Consider the following 19,784-nt stretch of genomic DNA (forward strand, 5'->3'; position numbering starts at 1 on the left):
CCCTGCCCATGTGAGCAACTAGAGGCTGCAACACACCACTACAGGAAGCTGAGACCAAGACCACACCATATATTTATGTATTTACTTTAAGGACTAGGCACCTTTATGAGCAACAAGCGTTCCAAGTTACAGCAGTTAACAACATATTTTGAAAAGCCATGTTCAGCTTTAAGTTGCAGGGTTTAAATCCTATCTTTAAGATACGTTATAAACACGATGCTGGTGTTGCACAATAGGAACAACTGCAGACACAATACGAACCTGGCTTTCTGCACCCGAATTTTTATTTAAAAAAGTGATCAGCAGGTGAAGATTTGCCTTAAGAACAGTTAATGAGCAGCAGTTCTTTATTATGTACACTTATGAAAGACAGCACTAAAATATGGAATCAACCCATGAAAGAATAATTCACATATAATCTGTAAGTCAGAAAAAAGTGGAATTAGATCTGCACTTACCACCACTGATGAAGACATGCTTCCTCCAGCTATCTGGTTTAGGTCATGTCAGATCCTCTAGCTGAGCATTTCTAGTATGGAAGCACTCTCTGCCAACAATCCAGACTAATCTTGAAAGCATATTCTAATCGCTTTCCCTACCTGAAAGCCTGGCTTAAATTAACATAGAATCAACAGCAGCACTTCTCCTGAAGGGGTGTTTGAAGGCTTGAGTGTGGAAAGCTCTCAGGACACCATATTATCACTACCAGCCAGACCAGCAAGAATTCGTGGAGATTTGTTCTGTGGAACATCTCCAGGCCCAATCCGGACCAATGGTGAGATGAATTCTCTGCTGCAAAGCCACATCTGTGCAGCACTGTCACTGCAGCAGAGTCCGGCTGGTATTACAGGTGCTGTCCTTCCAAAAAGGATTATTAAAGAGAACACAACCAGTGTCCAGCAAAATAAGGACTGCAAACAACATGTTTATTTAAACCAAAGATAGTCCTACATTCTCCAAAGATACTACTTTTTCATTCATCCCACTTAAATCATTGGACATTTTCTGAAAGGCGAGGACTTCTACTACAGGGCTCTGGTTCCTGCCAGGAAATAGAGAAACTCTCCACAACTCCCCAGCAGAAATGTAAATGTGTCCCACTGTGTTGGCTACACTGACCCTGGCAGGCACTGGTGGCCCCAACACCAGTTTAACTACCTTCCCATAACTCAGAAGAGGAATTCCCAGCTCATGCATCAAAACTCAGGCACGGCAGATCTCCACTTTGATGTCCCCACCTCCCAGCTAACGACATCCTTCCAAGAGCCGGGTAAGTATAGCAAAACGAGGTATAGAAAAGCCTATAGGTGGCACTCTTGCCCTGGCACAACACTGAAGGACCACGAAGCGCTGGGTCCTCCCTGCCCTTAGAAGAGAGAGGCCCACGCCAGTTAAGAAACCCACTAAAAGCATTAGCTCCACAAAGCACTTCTAATGAACATTTTCAATTTTATTGTCAACACACTTAAAAACGGAAGCCTATGTTCAAAACAACTATTTTTGAGAATACCAAAATACAAAATATTTCACATGGAAGTCTGTTACTGTAACACGAACAGAAGTGAGACGTAGAATATGCCGATGTGTATTACATGTGCCCCAAGTCGCAAGTTTAAGAACTGTACCACTACAGAATTGTCACACAGGCTTGTAAAGTGAGCATTTGACTGTTTTTAAGTATCACCTCTGCACTTCTAGTATTACACATTTACTTGGAAACTCCCCAGCACTGGACAGAGAACATGACAATTTTGTCTTCAAGGTTTGTTTTGAAAGCACCGTGACAATAGACTGTTCAAACTACTTCCTTACAGAGGGAAGTCTAAACAGAGACAATTATTGCAGCTATGGCTTTTTAGGGGTAATGTTTATTATTACCTATGACAGGTTTGTGAATATACAATAACAAGACAAACCAGTGTTTCCTGGTAGCTCCTCCTGGGAAGCAAAACCAGTGTTGCCCATCTTGAATTTGTTCTTTTTATAGTAAAGCAAACTCTTATATTCTATACAAAATGTATGTGCTTGGCCAGGCACTGATCAGCTTTCTCTTCTTCTAGATTCCGTAGAACTAAACTAACCCAAACACACAAAACTTCTTTATTGGTTAGCAGCAAAGAAGTTCTGCCAACTTTAAACAATAAATAGATTTATGCTTAATTTAAATTTCTTTCCAAAAGAGTGACATGACTAAACGAGCTGTATCAGACAGTGACACACATATCACATTCCATCACTAAGACCCTAAGCTTAGTCAGAAGGGGAGAGAGGAATGGAGCAAGGGAAAGGAATGTCTGTTCTAAAACAACTGGAAGATTTACGCTGCACTTTGCTTTTACCTTAAAGGTCCCAAAGAAAGGTTTTCTAAAGCTACCTCAAGGTTACTTCTCACACAAGCAACTCAGTTCAAAATTCAATTTTGAACAGCATATTTTCCTGAAAAACGAAGATATCCCTGCAGTCGGACACTTAATGACATTCCTGGCTCGTAACAACACATGTTCATCACCCTCCTCTCCTCATCGTTTGCTTGATCGCTTTTCATGCTTATCCTTTGTGTGCTGGTTCCTGCTTCGATGCCTCGGAGGAGAGTAGCTGACTCTCCTTCTGGACTGAAAGCTGGGTGTGTATGGGTGAATTCTGCGTTTCTTTGGTTTTTCTTCTTTCCTGCTTTTGTTTGGCTCAGGCTCCTTACTGTCTTCCTTTTGCTCACGTTCTTGGTCTTGTTCTTTTTGAGATGGTAACGTGTTTTTGATGGTATTAATTAGAAATCTTTTATTTGTACCAGCAAGAGGACACTTCAACCTGTAAAGACATTTAAAAGTGATCAAAAGACAAATAAAACCATCCTGAATCAAGTCTGAAATTTTAACTTCAATAATTTTAAGACAGGTTTGTGCTTTTGGCTTTCCTTGCATGCCACCTAGTGTAAACTCTCAGTACAGAAAGATATGCTCAAGTCTGTCTCCATTCTCCTTTTATCTTACTCTTTATAGGATGAAAAATATTCTACTTCAACACAGTGAAAATCTACATGATTTTCACAAGGTAGCATGTGCAGGGCTAGGCAGAGGATGACAATATATTTTAAGGTTGACGGTGCTTAACGGGTATTCAGGAACCAAATGTTTAGTAACATATTTTAAGTCAAATTGGAATGGTTTACAATATCATAATCTACTAAAGTCAGTATTATTTAATGAACTGAGACATTCAGAAAGTAAAAGATACACTTGCGTGAAGAAGCCAAACAGCTGTAGTGATAAAACATATACGTGAGGCATACTAATTTTAACTTCTATCTGGCAACCATCAAACAACATGTTTTATTTTGATACTTATCCAACTCTTCCATTGCTTCTTTCTCCTCTTGCAGCTTAACACTTTTGCACATAGCTTATCAGCTAGTTTTAGTAAACAAGGGCTACTACACATTTCATTTATCTTCTTGGTATCAGCTGTACTCTACTTACTCCCAGTTTATCATCTCTTAAAGAATGGAATGAGAAAAAACAAGTTTGAACATATTCCTGCAGTAAGCAGGAATCGCTCTGAAGGCTTTGTTTATCGTGGGAACCATCATGGTGTTTGTCTTCACAACATTTCTGAGTCTGCAGGCTAACGGAGAAGTTACAGGATTAGTACAAAAAAGCAGAGCAGTTGGAGATCGCAGTGTCATTTACTGAATCAACTATGCAGTCAATGAATCCTAACGCCACAACGTTAAGATCATCTGTGCTAACTGAGTATTTTGTGTAACTGTAGAAGCTATACCCTGACCGCTTAAAAACCTTTGACACTTCTGAATAATCAGAGGTATCAGAATAACAACAGAATTGTAACGAAGAACGAGTCTGATTATTCAGCATACTTCATGTCTTTTAACTGGGTGGGGTAATTACTACGGTGTTTTGCTTCAGGTCTGCCTACTAAGCAGTATTGATAATTGTTCTTGTCCTAAATCCCTAAAGAACTTACGAGAGTAATTTTAGAGGTACGCATTAAACAGCCACACTGTTTTATTTCTGCCAGGTATTTTTCTTGAGACATTTCTACAGCATAACTAGTTTTAGAGTTTTCTAAACTTTCTGCATATAAATCTACACTGTTTTGCTCAAGTCCTAGTTAAAAAAAAAACCAAACTATATCTGCATCTAGTATAGCTGTTTTGTAAATTACGTAAACAGTATTTATCCATTAACTGTATTACTGAGTAAAAATACAAGGCTAACATATGTCAGTAGAACAGGGTTTCTACTTGAAGCTACATCAGCTACGAACATGGTGCTGAACGTGCCATGGCACAGGTTACACTCAACACATAACACAAATCAGCCAGTGTTTAAGTCCTCGGTATGTCTTCTGCCAGGATTAAACGTTGTACCTCAACATCTCCTACCCAGGAGGGCAGTTTTCTCTAGGCTGCATCCAGGGAAAAACTATTTCACATTTGGCTCCTTCCTGTCGTTTTTTCTTAAGAGCTAATGCATTGATTAACCACAAATATATATAGCACCAGAAGGAGACAATCTGCCCCAAAATAAATTCACCTTGCTGAAATATTTACTTCTTTTTGGCACCATGAGTGCTGCCTGAGCTATACTAAGAATGAAAACTGATGAGAAACGCAGGGCTTCAGTGTCAGCGAAGAGATGCCACTGGCTCACCATCACACAGTGACAAAAATCGAGCCACCGGCGTTTCATGGAGCAGCAGTAAATTACAGCAGAGAAACATCAGTCCTTAGTTTTATTGACCTCAGACTTCAACAAAGCAAATTCTGCTTTTAAGTTTTAAAGGAAGTGAGATGTGTGGCACATGGTACATTACACATGCACGTAAACAAGCGCATAATGTTTACATATGTCCATGGTATATATGGGACCGTGAAGATTAAAAGTGAACTATATTAATCTACCCATTTCTTTAAGAGCATTTCAAATGGTGAGAAAATTGTAGACTACTTCTACAGTTGACCTCCCCGAGGACAGGCCTATGGCTTGCTGTAGGTCTGATCCTGTGATGCTCAATTCAATGACAGCTTTGCCCTCAATGTAAGTTCTGAAGCGCTGAGAGGCAAGCTCAGCCTATGTAAGGTGGGACGCAATACTGTTGACTAGCAAATAGTGCCACAGAGCAGCTTTTAAATACTTTTCTTTAAAAAACATATATCAAAGACATGTTAAAAGAACATTCAAGTTCCGATCTGAAGCGTGCCTGGAGCAGGGCTGCAAGTGTGACCAAAACCAGCACAGAACCTGCAATTCTAGAGCAATCTTGTCTACTAAATCGGCTCCAGTTCTGTAGCAACGTATTCACTCGATGTAAGGGTTCACCTTTTGCTTTGCATGCTCCAATAAGCTAAATCAAGCTATTCTTAGCCGCAGAACCTCATCCCTTTCCACAGAGAAGTCCCACACACCCCCAAACCTCTGCACTATGCAATGATGGAATGTAACATCGCATTTAGAGTACGAAAAAAAATTAAATCCATTATTGTGAACACAGGTCAAATCTTAACCCTATTTTTGACATTTTAAGCCAACTTCTCTGCAGTAACACAGAATTTCCAGCCAATACCTGTCATCAAGTGTAGCAGTGCAGCTCAGAGCAGAAGTGCACCGTACCACTTACCAGTAACACACACTGACACCACTTAAGACACAGGAGTACAGCACCATGGGCCACAGCCTGTTCTCTGCTCAGTAACTGGACATATTGAACAGGCTTGGCACAGGCGGCCTTGGCACACAGAGCAAATCAGATCCTTCCAGGAAAACAGAAATCATTATGCATGAACTTACAAGTGCATTTCTACCACTTCCAAACTGCCATGGAAAATATAGTACTCAACAGAGGAGTGACTGAAAAAAAGGAAAAAGCAGCTAGAGGCTGTTTTGTTAAACCAACTAATCTAGGCTTTTATCCTTTCACAGGAGATCTCACAAAAGAGGATGCCTGGGATGACACTGCAAGCTTTTATGTATGGTGTTGGCAGCTAGATACAGCTGGCAGGACTGTGGATGGGAACCTGTGCTCTGATTACAAGATTTTAACATATTTACTTTGCAACCTCTGCCTGTACCCTGTTTCTCCTCCTCTTCACGTTCAAATGAAAGAGATCTAGTGGAATCACATTGCAGTGTTTCTGCACAGTCATGCAACATCCATTCAAAGAAAAGATGCAATAGAGCATTTTGCAGTTCCGATGCCCTCAAACCCTTCGGTCTCATCTTCATTATTTTTGTATTTTGTATTCTGCAGCACTTCTGACTAACAGATTTGATATTGAACAGAAAGCTATCCATACGAATGAAAGCAATTTTAGGATTGCTTTACAAGAAATAGGATTAAAAATAATTCAGTGCTTTCAACACTTTTCTTCTTTTTGCAATTCATCTGCTCTTAAAATGCAGAGCTGAATAAACCATCCCCAAACATCCTGTTTTCCATATCTCATTTTTAGGTATTCCAGTAAGAACAGAAGATTACATTCAGTTTAGCCTTAGCTCACTTGCTACCAGCATATTTGAAGACCACACCTCTACATTGGGAAAAAAAAAAAGGCCTCTAGAACTGGTCCACACAGCAGTTTTTGTGGCATTTTAACTGCTTTTCTCAATTAAAGCAGAACAACTCCTTAAAATGGGACCTAACTCCACTACTATAAGAAGCTTATGAATTATATACACAAGACTGACAAAACCACTTAAGGAAAGCTGAGCTTTCAGCTTGATTTTACCTAGACATACAATGGAAATCCTAATATCTTACAGCTTTATTCCATCTGATGCATCAAGGATCCATTTATCTAACCATTTCAAATGTTCTTACACTATTCGTCCACAAGTTCCCATCCTGCATCCAGTTGGCCCTTCAAGGGTTAACTTTCAGACAGCTGCTCTGATGTCTCTTCTGATCTCAGAAGTTCCAGAATCACAGTAGCATCACTGAGATTTAGCCACAGATTCTGTTCTCTTTTGCTCAACTTTTTGAGGATTGAGACACCTTCAGAAGAGGATCCTCCCTTCCTGTTCTCTCACACATTTTCTTACTTGTGATGAGCTCCACTAATGCTTGAACCACACACCATTAGCAGCATCTACATCATGTGGTATCATAAGGATGTAGGAGAGCCCAACAAGAATCACTGTGGCCATAGAGTACATACAAAAGGGGTATTGCAGGAACTAGAAACACTGTAGGGCTGAGAACCAGAATCTTGTGGACATCCAATGAACAAGTCAATACTCGAGAGCCAATAATGTGAGATCTACAAACACCAATATCCCAGTATTTCTTGGATGAATTTGCCATGGACCTAGATACTGCCAATGTAAGCAGTCCTGAGAGCATGGAGGCCAGTGAGCTAGGACTCTTACCAAGAGCTCATGAACCCCATTGACAATACTAACAGTTTCGCCATGGCCACAGAGTCTCAGATTATGTCCCTTCCCACATAAAGTCTTGCCTGATAATCACCACCAACCTCCCTGTTTGGGACAAGCCTTTCTTCTACAGGCATCTAACCACTTCAGGTTGCAGTACCTACCCATGTCATCTGCAGCAAACTTGTAATACAATGTAACACTGGCAAAACATTCCCAAACTGGAAGAAATCCTAGCAATGCTGTCCATTACTTCAGGGAGACAATAGGCTAAAGGAAGACCGCTCAGTGCATTTTTTCTGTACCTGTCAGCTATGCTAGCTTGGATGCTTGCAATTTAAGATCAAACAGCTGACAATCCATCTCACACAAGGAGACAGCAAAAAGTTAGGTAGGAGTGCTTGGGGAACTTCTTCAAGCAGTGCACTTGAGCTATGAAGAACTAATGACTCTGGACACTAAGGGAGCAGTGGCTTGAACTCGAAAGCAGTCCCAAAAGAGTGTTCAGAAGCTGGCTGGCTACAGCTTTGCTGCCATCAACACCCACCAGGAGACACTACTCCTTTGTACCAGCATGCACAATATAGTTCCCCAGGAATGCCCCAATTCTTATCATATGCCACTGACTCCAGAAATGTATTTCCCAGTATCCAACAGCTGCTGGAGATCAACATAAACTGGAATCAGTGAAGTATGAGAAGTAGCAGCCTCTGCTTCTCCTTACCCAAAGACAGATGGCAGAACAAATCTTTTCTTCATAGGCCGAGTCGCTTCAACTATCCAGTTTGTGCATCTCTTCTCCAGGACTCCTCTGACAAAGGGCCAAGGAAATCCCAGAAGTCCTCATGAAACACACCTGTAAGCATTTTGAGTTTGGCAAGGAAGGAAGGCTTTGTGTTTTTACCTGTTAAGACTGTGCTTTTAGCCAAGTGAGTGATGACCTTGCCTCTTTGCTTCTACCACTTACGCTTTCCTGGATTTGGTTCACTAATGTACATTTTCATGAACTAACTTTTCTGCTCATTTCATTTGGTATCCACAAAGCTCAGAGCAGCAGCTACCTTCTGCTCCGTAGTTTACAGTTGCAAGGTTACATGTCAGTTCTAGATCTAATCTCTGAAGCTCTTTAGGACTTACTGTAACATCAGTTACATCTGATGGCATTTTGCTGGAGTGTGATACTCAACCGAGCATAGTTAATTCTCCTTCCAAATACCTTACAGGTTATCTCATCTCCCACAGGTATATGCAATACCTAGTTTTTGGGCCAGTTCAGAAAGATCAGAACAGCACAATGGGGCACAAAAAATATTAAGGGGAAGAGAGTAATGGCAACTTCCAGCTGCTGTTCTGTCTCTTGTGCTTGCAGAACTAGACACAAAGACTTCCGGGGAGTCTGCCTATGTGGGGGCTTTACGCCTTCCTTACAACCACACACACTAGCAGGACACTAGCCTATGCCAAACTCTATGGCAGCAGATTTGTAGCAAATGAGGTGACTACCGGTCTCTATAAGGATAAATTCAGAGAGCAAAAAAATCCCTGGAAAAGTGTCATATACGAATATCACCTCTGGGTGGAGGATATCCTGAGCTGCAGACTGCCCAAGGCTGCGCTAGTACCCTGAGGAAGTACTGCTACTTTCTTGTATTTGTCTTCCTCCATTTCCCAGGCACTGGCTATTGGGCAGTGATGGAGACAGGACACTGCAGAAATGGGTCCTTTGACCCACTATAGCTATTCTCACATTCTTCTGCAGCTGAAAGGATCCTTACTTGAAGAGTCTCAGTTCAGGATATCACCGTGCCAATCCCTATGTCAACAGTCTTCCTCTGCCTGAAGCCTTCTTGATAGTCCTCTTCTCCTCCTACACCTTTAACACAACCCTGGCCTAGCCAGCTGCTCTTTCACTCTAGTGGAATCTGCAGCTGTTCTGAAGAACAGGTCAACCCTGGCTGTCCCCTCCTCTGGCAGGTCTTGGGCATCAGGCTTTAGCAAACCACATTACCCTGGAGCTGATCATCACAGCCAGCTGAGCAGGACCACTACCCTTTTACAGAAAAGGAGCATGAAGTAGTCAGAGACAGGAGGAGAAGCCCATACACACTCCTAGCAGCTATTCCGGACTGCACAAGCAGCAGCAAAGTTGCACAGGGACACTTGGTTATCTCCCAACAGAAATTTTTAGTCTCCATAGCTGGAATTCACTTGCAAATTCACAGTAACTGGACACATGCAACACTTCACAGTGCTAATTATCTGCATTGGTGTACCTGGCCATTTGGCAAATCTGACAGGGTAAAAGGGGATTAAACCAATCTAACTATTTCAACATAAAGCATATAAACTGCATCCCTAGCAGAAACACTGGGTAAAATATATAAACCCCACAAAACTTGTTTAGAAAACACAAAGGATTAACTTTTTTTTTTTTTTCAGCAAGGCACTATTTTAATCTCTTCAGAGCTACTAAAACAAACATAGCCAAGAAATAAACTGAGAATTTCATTAACAGTGCAGGCTTATCTTTTACTACTGTTGGTGGAGGAAGCCAAATCTTATCTACAAATGTGTTTAACGCGGTCAACTGGTGCACTACTGGCGTGAACATCTCTAGATCCAATAGCTTCTTACAAAGTCATGTACATTATTTTAAGATGAATGACTCTTCTCAGCATGTTATTATTTCTTTAATTGCAATTACATGCATTACATTCCACGATAATCTAGCTGTAAAAGTGAAAGAGTGCATTGAAGAATTAATACTGTATTTCACTTAAGATTTAAATACTGTGACTCTTTTCCTACTTGCTATACAAATTAGCTCCTGGGTTTTAGGTTTCTTTTTTAGTATTTAAAAATACCTACTTCCAAAATTGGATTACACTTTTGAGTTCATTTTCGGCTGCAATTTACAGATGGATTCTCTGCTAGAGGATCATTTATTATTTTTATTGTTTTAAGGGTTTAGGTTTTTTTGTCAGGCTATGAACTCTTAAAGAGAGCCTAACCCAGTAACATGTGGCCAGTATGTTCTTTCTTATCTGGACTCAAATTTTTACCCAGACAAATTAGTACCTGGATGAAGGCAAATTATTTAAACATGAAGCAAATTAAAAGGCAGAGACTTCTGCCACACATCAAATGCAAAAATTGTTTTGGCATTAGTCACAGCATTCATTTCCTCTTGGCCCAACTTACCAGCCCATAGCTCCCATTGTTTCTGCTCTGGTTCTCCCACGTTTTGCCTCTTTAAGTAACTCTTCCACAGCCTTCCTACATACAAGAAAGAGAAAAAAGTTACCACTTGCAGAACACAAGAACTTGCCACTTTATGCACTTACGTAAATAAAGTGGAGAGCTTCTTCACTGTAGTGAACTAAACAATAAAGAGGTTACCAAAATCACCTTGACTTTCTTATTAAGATAATTCAAATTCCTACGCACTAAGATTAAAAGAAACATTTTAACATGTTTAAAACAAATAAACAAACAAACAAACAACAAAAACCGCCAAACATTAAATCTGTTGCAAATAGAACAATTGCAATACTAATTTAAGAGCAGAAATAAAGTGTGCAAAACTGGTGTACTACACCAAAAAGCACAGTCCCCATCTCTTCACCTTGGGAATGTTCTTTCCTGCTGTCACATCACTTAAATTCTTCCTAAAGTCTTTCAACCACAGCAGATGTATTTTGAGCATGGTAAAACAACACTAGTAAAATAGCAAGCAGCCAGATGACAGTAAAATCACTGCAACTACCAGCTGTTAAACTGCACTAGCTTTGTGCAACAGTGGAAGAGCTCATCTTTGCGACTATGAAGCAATGTCAGTTTCTTGGTTCTCTTTACAAATTAATCTCAACCTCAAAACTTATGTAACTGCTCTACAGTACATGGTTGAAGCTAATGGGAAAACCAACGAACAGATAATGTCAGTCATTATATAAAATGAATGTATAAATGACCAATTTGATTAGTTAACTGTAAGCAACTATACACGTCAAGTAAAAAGAATTTCAAGACAGAAAAGGAAAGCTATGCACCTGGCTGTAATACCCCATGTACGAAGCTAAAGCATTAACTCCACTGACATGGGTAATACTGAAGGCTCAAGGAACTGAAGGTAGGAGGCAACAGAGGATATTTATTGTTTAGCTCCCCCAGCTATGACGTGGCAGAAGGGCTGCTGGCATTTGGACTATGTGAGCAACACAATCATTATCTGGATAGTACAAGTGCGTGTGTAGACTGTGCAAAAATGTAACTGCCAACAGACTTCAACTCAAACTTAAGGAAGCCATGTCCCATCACGTTGTTATGGTATTATCAGCATAGCAGGATTTTGCTGCTTTGCAAAATTTAAAAAAACCCCTGATTATCAATTTTATCGTCGAGCCAAAATTGATACAAGAAAAGTCAAGAGTCGTCATCTTAGAGCAGAATATGGCAGGTCCACGGGAAGATCCAACAAGTTAATGCTGGGCTCTAAACATCCAAAAGAGTGGTTTATTCCCATCTGGATTATTCAAGTCTACAGAGAAAACACAGGAGGTCTTAGCTTTACATGCATACACTGCATATGCAATAACAGAATGAAAACAAGCAGTACAGAATTTCCTTCAGTTGCTAATGAGAAAATACTATGCAGTCACACAGCTGCCTACATCTGTTGGAGAAGATCTAACCTTCTCCAGTTTGTTACGGTATTAACATAAGCCCTTACCAGCCCCCTTCACATGTGTGATCCTGGATTTGTTCATTCATTAGGATAGGCTGGTGACTTTACAAACACACACACACTTTTTCTTCTGTCTGTATTGCTTTGGGGCATGTTTTGGTTTCCCCTGGCAACAGAAAACAAATTGGTGCTAAATGAGTACAAGTGTAACGTACACCAAGGTGTAGCTACTCTTTCTGCAGTTACTCTGCAGTTCTGCTTGACTATAGTAAAATATTTGTACTTACAACCAGCTATCATTGAACTACTTCCACACTTTATAGTAATTTCCAGCAAGCAATACTTCAGCTAAAGATTCATAAACAAGTTTCCAGAATGGGTCACAAGTTCTCAAACAACATATAAATAATCCTTGATCAACTTATTTACACACATTCCTTTGTTTCAAGGGGAAACTATTCTATCCAGCAAAAGCTGAGATCTGTGCCAGACAGACATGCAAATACTCACAGGTCATAACGTTTTCCTTTGAGAGTTTGTGTTTGAAGGGCTTTTCAATGGAAAGCGTCCAAGACTTTCACAGAAACAATAGTAGAGAAACGCATCCAAAATTGTACTATTGCTTCTCCATGCACTAAACTATTAATGGCACATTGGTTTAAGGTTCCTCACATCCTCATCTTACTAGCTGTATAAGTCAACGTCTTCCATTCTTATCAAACCTTGTTGCCTAATATCGGTCTTTCAACCAGTACCCTTATTCAGTGTGCCTTTACAAGCCCTTTTGACTTGCACAGACAAATGAAAAAATACCCAGATTCTCTTTGAAATAATGTGCTTCCAGTCATTGAACTTATATTCTCTAGACAAGTAAGCCAAAAGCTTAAAAGCTATGCAAACAAGGTTTTTACATTTGCTTTCACAGGCCTCTTGGGATTCTGCATTCCTTGCTGTCTTCATTTTTACAGCTTGGCTACAATACAAACAGTCCTGTGGCTGCCAGCTTCCACTCCAAGAGCAGCAACATGAGCAAAGGGAATGCAGCAAGCAGCTTTCACATGAGCAGAATCCAAACACTGGGGAACTGATAGGAGGGAAAATTAAGGACAGGGGCATATTTGAGAACACTGTCATCATTCTGGCATCTTTTACAGCAAGTTTTAAGTGGTGCTTCTTGCAGCGATCCTTTTTGAGCGACCAAGTTTAGCTGCAGAATTACAGTAACAGGAAAGTATAAGCAGTGATGTTTTTACCTTCAAGAGCATGGCCCAAAGCTTATTTACATTTCTGAGGGATTAGACTTTTTCCTCTATATTTCAAGGTTACAGACAAAGCTCTCATTGCATAAATCCTAACAACTTGCATCTCAAATGCATGTGCCCAAAGAATGGGAGAATGTTAAAGGTTCTGCAGTCAGGCAAAACCAGACATATTTCCTATTCCTCACTCAGGCAAAGAGCTCCATCATTTTTTCTGAAAGACCAAGTGAATAAAAATGAATAATTGGTAATAAAGAGGTATGTCTGATACAGTTACAGGCAACGAAAACAGCATGTCACTACAGAGATCACCCAATGTCTGTAATTATAGACCATGCTGTTAGGAGAAGACATATCATGCTGGATCTGACAACTGAGCAGCCAGGCAGCCACAGCTCCATGCCCAGGCCCAACCAGTAACAAGGCTGAAAATCCACTCCCAGCAGGCAGACACACATACCACATGTACACACCACTGCCCACACTGATCACAGACAGACACAGGGTGCTCACGCCAACAGCTTCACCCTGCTCTTCCCTCTGTCCGGGTGTAGGAGCCCTGAAGCTTCAGCCCAACTCCACTGCTGGTACAGGCTGGGACACCCTGGACCCCCAGTGCCCAACGCCACCGCAGTCTTGCCCACAGAGACACACAGGCACACACGCATCTCGCCCCTGGAGATGCCCTGATCCTACAGCCTCTGAAGCAGCTGGCCAGGATGCTCTGGTGCCTCCAACAGCTAGCTCCTCCTGTGGTCTTGCTCTTGGAGATACACGCTCACCTCCCATCTCCCACCTTATTAACCCACTCACCAGCTGATCCAGCTTGATCTTCATTAGCAGCCACGCTCTCCCTCACACATCCATACTTGCCCCAATACTGCAGCACAGATAAAGAGGTCCCTAATCCCACTCCAGTGGCTGACACTTGGTTTTACTCACTCCACCAAGTGTCCCCAGTTGTTGCCACCCAGCCCTCCAGCCCAGTGTCCCAGCCCAACTGCTGGCACCCAGACCTGCCCTTGTTCCAGTTGCTGGCACCACAGACACACAGTCCCTCCAAGTCATGGTTTGACTCTAGTTGCTAGGGCTGAGATGTACACCCTCTCACTTCAAATAGAGTCTCTCACTCAAGAAAGAGTCAGAAAGGAATTTAACAGGAAGACAGACCAGACTGCGCTGATCAGGTGCAGGGCACAGCCAGACAAGTGTACCAACCAGCAGCCTATTCACAAAGGACCAGACCTTTTTATCCCTTTATTCTTATCTTCCCACTCTTGCTTCTCCCCAAATCACCTGAACCTATCTCTTTCCCCTCCTTTGGTTCCTCCTCTACACATCCCATAAGAAGTCTCATGCAATCTCAAAATGCTCTTCTCCTGCATCCCATAATGCATTCCCCACTCCTACACAGCAACATCCTTAAGTCCCAAAGGCACCCCAGCATTGACTCATCTTGATGGGTGTCACTCCTGGAGGCCAAGGCTGCCTCCTGGGAGGGGCCCAGAGAAGATCTTCATTCCTCTGAGTCCTTACTGTTGGTTCCCTCCTGCCACTGTGCCCTTGTGCTCCTCTGGGCTCGTGGAGGTAGATCTCTGATGGGCTGGTGGCTTCTGAGATGGGCCTGGCAGGGCTGGGCACTATTTAGGCTTCCCCATCCACCATGGTCTCTCTTTAGCCCTCTGTGGGTGTACCTGGGAGCTTTCAGCACATAACCTAACAAACTCTGCCATCTCCACCCATGCCATCATCTCATTACAGATCCTGATGAGAACTCTAATGAAAATATATCTACTGGAATCGCTTCACAGCATGCATTTGGCTATGGAAGTGCACAGACCTGGAGTAGGAATACAGAGGTCAACATCTCCCAGAGTCAGAGAAAGAACATTTTTATCAAACACATCTTCATGGAAGATCTCGCCAGCATTAATAATTGCTTGCAGTCTATACCACTACTTTTCAAGCTCAAAGGCCAGGCTGCTTTGCTACTGTGATCCCCAAAATTGTACTTCAACCTACCTCCTGAGGCACTCCAGGTTCTGACAGCAAGCTGCAAGCCCAGGAAAAAACAGCAGTTTTAAAATAAATTTTCTCAAAGTAGTTTTATGCTGACTATACAACTTATTTTTAAGCATGCATGAGACTGGAAATAGAAGTGGATGTTGGTATTCTGATTACATCTGAATAATTAATAAAGACCTTCAGTCAAGTAAAGGACTGAAGATACTGCCTTCTACAATAAAGGAATGGTAATGAATGCCAGTGCAATTTATAGTTAACTCCTGTGAGCTCATTTGTCCTATCTGCTCACACTTAGTAAGAAAATTGATGAAAAGGAATGTCAAGAATAAAGTGTAAACCACAACATTAAGAGCAAGAACGAAAAAAGGCACAAATATGCCACAAATTTCCTAATGTTTGTTCAAAGGCAAAGACACTCCACATCAGGTATGTGAATGCTCTCATTCTTTGTCGATGAAGTTTCATACTTATTTAAATATTCTATTTGTCAGTCCCATGAGTGCTATTTGCAGCACATTTCCGCGCTGATATTCTCACTAGCTTGAGCAGTGAACACATCACTCAATTTCAAACATCAGTTTTATCTTGCAGACCGCTTTTTTTCCACAAATATGGGAAAGAATGGCATACTGAATCCTGACACTTTGATTTAAACTGTTAAAAACAATAGTAAGAACTTTCAATTAATTTCTCCCAGGCACAAAGCTTACTTGTTAAAAAGTATAATTAGGATGCCTGTGCAGCAAAAATATTAGACTATTGATTCCCAGCTCAACTACAGGCCTCTTGTTACAGAATTATAGCGTTCCTTGTGATTCAGAGCAGCATGTCCTTAGGAAACACTTGCTTCCAAGTAAATGATGCTCCAAACGAGCTTGGTAGGCACTTCTAATAAGGTATGGTATCCAAGGTTGTGAAATATTTATAGCTGTTGAAAGACAGCCCGAATTATGGAAGGATTTGGACACACAGTATAACAAAGCCACTTCCTTTATATAAGCAGAGAAATGACATTATTTTCTGTGCTTCAAACACATGGAGCAACCACGACAACAATTTCAGAAAGAGAGGAGGAAGAAAGATTTTTTTTTTTTAGATAGGGATGAAAATAGAGACCTCTGTAATATTCCAAAGGATATTCAGTCGAAATAAACTAGGAAAAGCAGATATACCTGTTCTCAAGGAAAACAAACTAAATATTTCCCAGTAGCTGATTTGTAACCTTTTTTCTCCTACTCATTCTTGGGTCCTATGTTCCCAATACCATTAATTATAAATCAACAGAATTTAGCCTAGAATTTTCTTAGAATCACATTGTATCTCAGGCTCTGGGTCTTCCCCGCTGTACCATCAAGTTCACAAGAAAAAAAAAGTCAGTTCATACTTTCAACAAAGGTTATTGGATGAGATAGAGCAGGAAAAATAATTCAGTAGAATGTCACAAATATTACTACACACCAATGCTATTTACAGCTTTTAGAGTTTCAGAATCCTGAGTACACAACAGTCACATGGTAACTTGTGAGTTAGTATTCAGCTTTGGTAGCGACTATCACTTCCTATTAAAGTGAGGAAAACATCAAATGCAAGGTCAAGCAAGAGTCAGACACAGTAAAACTGAAAAATAGGAGCACAGAAGTGTGGCAGTAAGGACAAAATAGAATGAGGAAAATGAAGACACCTCTCCTTAGTTAACAACCAAAAAAAAATAGGACAACTGACTTGTCTTAACAGATCACTTTGAAATGCTGGGACACAAAATTACCTTCAGACCTGAAAAAACATGCACAAAAATAGCTACACTTCTTTTTCTTCCATGGTAAATTAAAAAACACACACACAAAAATATTAAGCTGTTATTTAAGACTTGTGCATTGCAAGACAGGCCTGAATTCAGAGACAGACCACTGAAAATATTCCAAATAAACCCATTTTTAAATGCTAAAAATCTACCTAAAATAGTTAACACTGTGGCTACAGAACAGAAATGCCATTATTTGTATGCTAAAGCCATATTACAAAGAGCATAAAAATTATAAACCCTAACTACCATCACTGTACTACTCACAGGACAGTACGATCAACAGGTCATTGAATATGAAACTAAGGTGTAATATAGTAAGGTCTGTAAACCAAAGGATAAAGAAAGGTCTGTATTAGACTCTTGAAAACTGTATGCGGAAGTGTATTTAGAGTAAGAAACACCAAGTATGACATGTAAATGCATACAGCATTAACTGAGTACAGGCTGCTACTAGCAAAACAAGCTGTTATGAAAGCTGAGGGTATGAAAAAGTAACTAACAACAGGTGGATCCAGGACACAAAGTGATTAGTCATCAACTACACTATATTGTACTTATTATGTGTTCAGAGCTGATTAAACACGTACAGAGGTGAACAGTAGCATGGATTGAAGACACCAGACACCTAAACCTGACCATGTACCACTTGATAAGTAACACTGAGCTTCATCCTTACTATCTGCCATAGAAAAGGAGAAGCAAATCCCACCTGAGATGGAAGCTATGAGGCAGGATAAAACTTTGAATCTGGTTCCTGGGAAGGAGAGTGTCAGCAGGAGTGTGTGGAGCAGTGAGCTATGGCCACTGAGCAAGTGGCTACACCATGAACTGCTCAAGGGACCCCAAGTCCGCAGCACAGCAACAGCAGCCAGAAGGCAGACAGCATGGAAGAACAGTGACACGATTTCAACTTGCTATGAGTGAAAAATGTTTAAGTTTGGAACGGCACTAGGAAAAATAACATTTATGCGTATACAGAGAGAAGCTTTAATTATTAAACCAATGATTTGAGAGCAAAAGTAGCTTACCAAGAATTAAAGGCCTCTTAGAAAGCATTATGCTCTCTAGCCCTTCCACCACCCCAGTGCTATTGCTTTTGTCCCATTTAATAAATTGCCAGATATAAGTAGAAACAAGTTATTTTCTAAAAGCACTCTCAAACATGATTTCTTAAAAGTTAAGGGAGAGAACCATGAGAAGAGTTCAGAAAGCTCCTAGTCATCACTTCACTGTAACAGGGTTTTTTAACAGCCATAAAAGAAGTGCTGTTATTCACAAAAGAGCTTGCAAAAAAAAAAAAATCTCCAATAATGACAAATAGGATTATTATCCCCAAAATTTGTGATATAAACACCTGAAGTCTATTCCCAAGGCACACATAAAGAGAGGCCTACTGTGACTGAGTATCCAAATACAGAAATCTGCATTTTAATCCTCAGTGTTTCCTTTGGAACACTGTAACTCTGTACGCACAGCGAGATGGACCCTCTTGTCCCAAAAAAATGCACAATAGAAAGCAATTTTATTTTTTGACAAAATAACTGCCAAGCATTTTCTATTATTCCATAGAAGGAACAAGGCAATTTTAACAATCAGTCAACTGGCACATCTCTAACACTGAAAATTGGCATTTGTAAGAAGCGAAGTTTATTTGGTTTTGATTTGTTGTTATTTTAAAATTTTACCAAGTACACCTAATCACCAAATTATAACTGATGAGAAATGAGCCGCCTAACCCTTTTCAGTCTTGTTTCTAAACGGTACCAGCACGATTCACAAAAATAACTGATTTATTTTTTTTTTAAGCAATGGATTTTCCCCACTGTGTAAGAAGATTCTATTTATTTTCTGTTGCAACTCCCTCAGCGAGGGCTCCCAAGTTTTGTCCGAACACACAGCCCAAGCTGCGCACCCCTGAGCCGCCACTCGCCGCGGGCGGAGAGCGGGCGGTGCCGGGCAGAGCCAGGCCGGGCCCAGAGCGCTCCTCTCCCCCGATGACCATCCGCCGCCTCCCCGAGAGCCGAGGCCCGGCGCTGGTAGGGGCCGCAGCCGGCTCCGGAGCACACGGACGCGTAGAGCTGGGCCCCGACCGCCGCGCTGGGCCTGGCAGCCCTCGCCCTGCTCCGCAGACCCCGGGGACTGTTCGGCGGAGAGGCCCAACCGAGGCCGTGAACGCCCGGGGCCGCTCGGCCGCCCCTCCACAGCCCGCCCCTCACCTCTCCAGCTCCGGGTCCTCCTCCATGGCGGCGCCCGCTGTCCCCCCGCGCTGCGCGGCTCCTCAGGCGCAGGCCGCCGCCATGCCCCACTGCCAGCCCGGCTCGGGGCGGAGCGGGGCAGGCGCACAGGACGGCGAGGACCCCGGCGGGGAGGAGCCGGGGCGGAGCGCGCCGAGCCGCCACCACACCCCGCTGGGCACCTGCGGCCGCGCCCGGTCCGCTCCCGAGGGGAGAGCGTGGGTGACAGCCGGCCCAGTGGGCTCCCGCCCGCCCCGCTGCATGTCGGCGGGACCCACTGCAAACGTCCGCACCGGCGGCGGGAGCGCTGCGGGCCCAGCGTCGGGGGAAGTGGGCGTGGGGCGGTCACCGCTCGCCCGTGGCTGAGCGGGGGCGGGCTCGGCGGCAGCA

The 19,784-nt window shown here is 42.1% G+C and overlaps 1 protein-coding gene across 1 annotated transcript; it reads right to left on the minus strand.

The window, feature by feature from the left end:
* Positions 1-1,459: 1,459 nt before the first annotated feature.
* Positions 1,460-19,496, minus strand: POLR1D (RNA polymerase I and III subunit D). The gene is made up of 3 exons (XM_065653775.1): positions 19,377-19,496; positions 10,590-10,664; positions 1,460-2,805 (listed from the first exon to the last, which is right to left on the minus strand). Exons 1-3 carry the CDS (start codon positions 19,400-19,402, stop codon positions 2,520-2,522), a joined length of 387 nt encoding a protein of 128 aa, XP_065509847.1. The 5' UTR covers positions 19,403-19,496; the 3' UTR covers positions 1,460-2,519.
* Positions 19,497-19,784: the final 288 nt, after the last annotated feature.

Source organism: Caloenas nicobarica, chromosome 1 (assembly GCF_036013445.1).
Source record: "Caloenas nicobarica isolate bCalNic1 chromosome 1, bCalNic1.hap1, whole genome shotgun sequence".
In the NCBI taxonomy this organism is placed as follows: domain Eukaryota; kingdom Metazoa; phylum Chordata; class Aves; order Columbiformes; family Columbidae; genus Caloenas; species Caloenas nicobarica.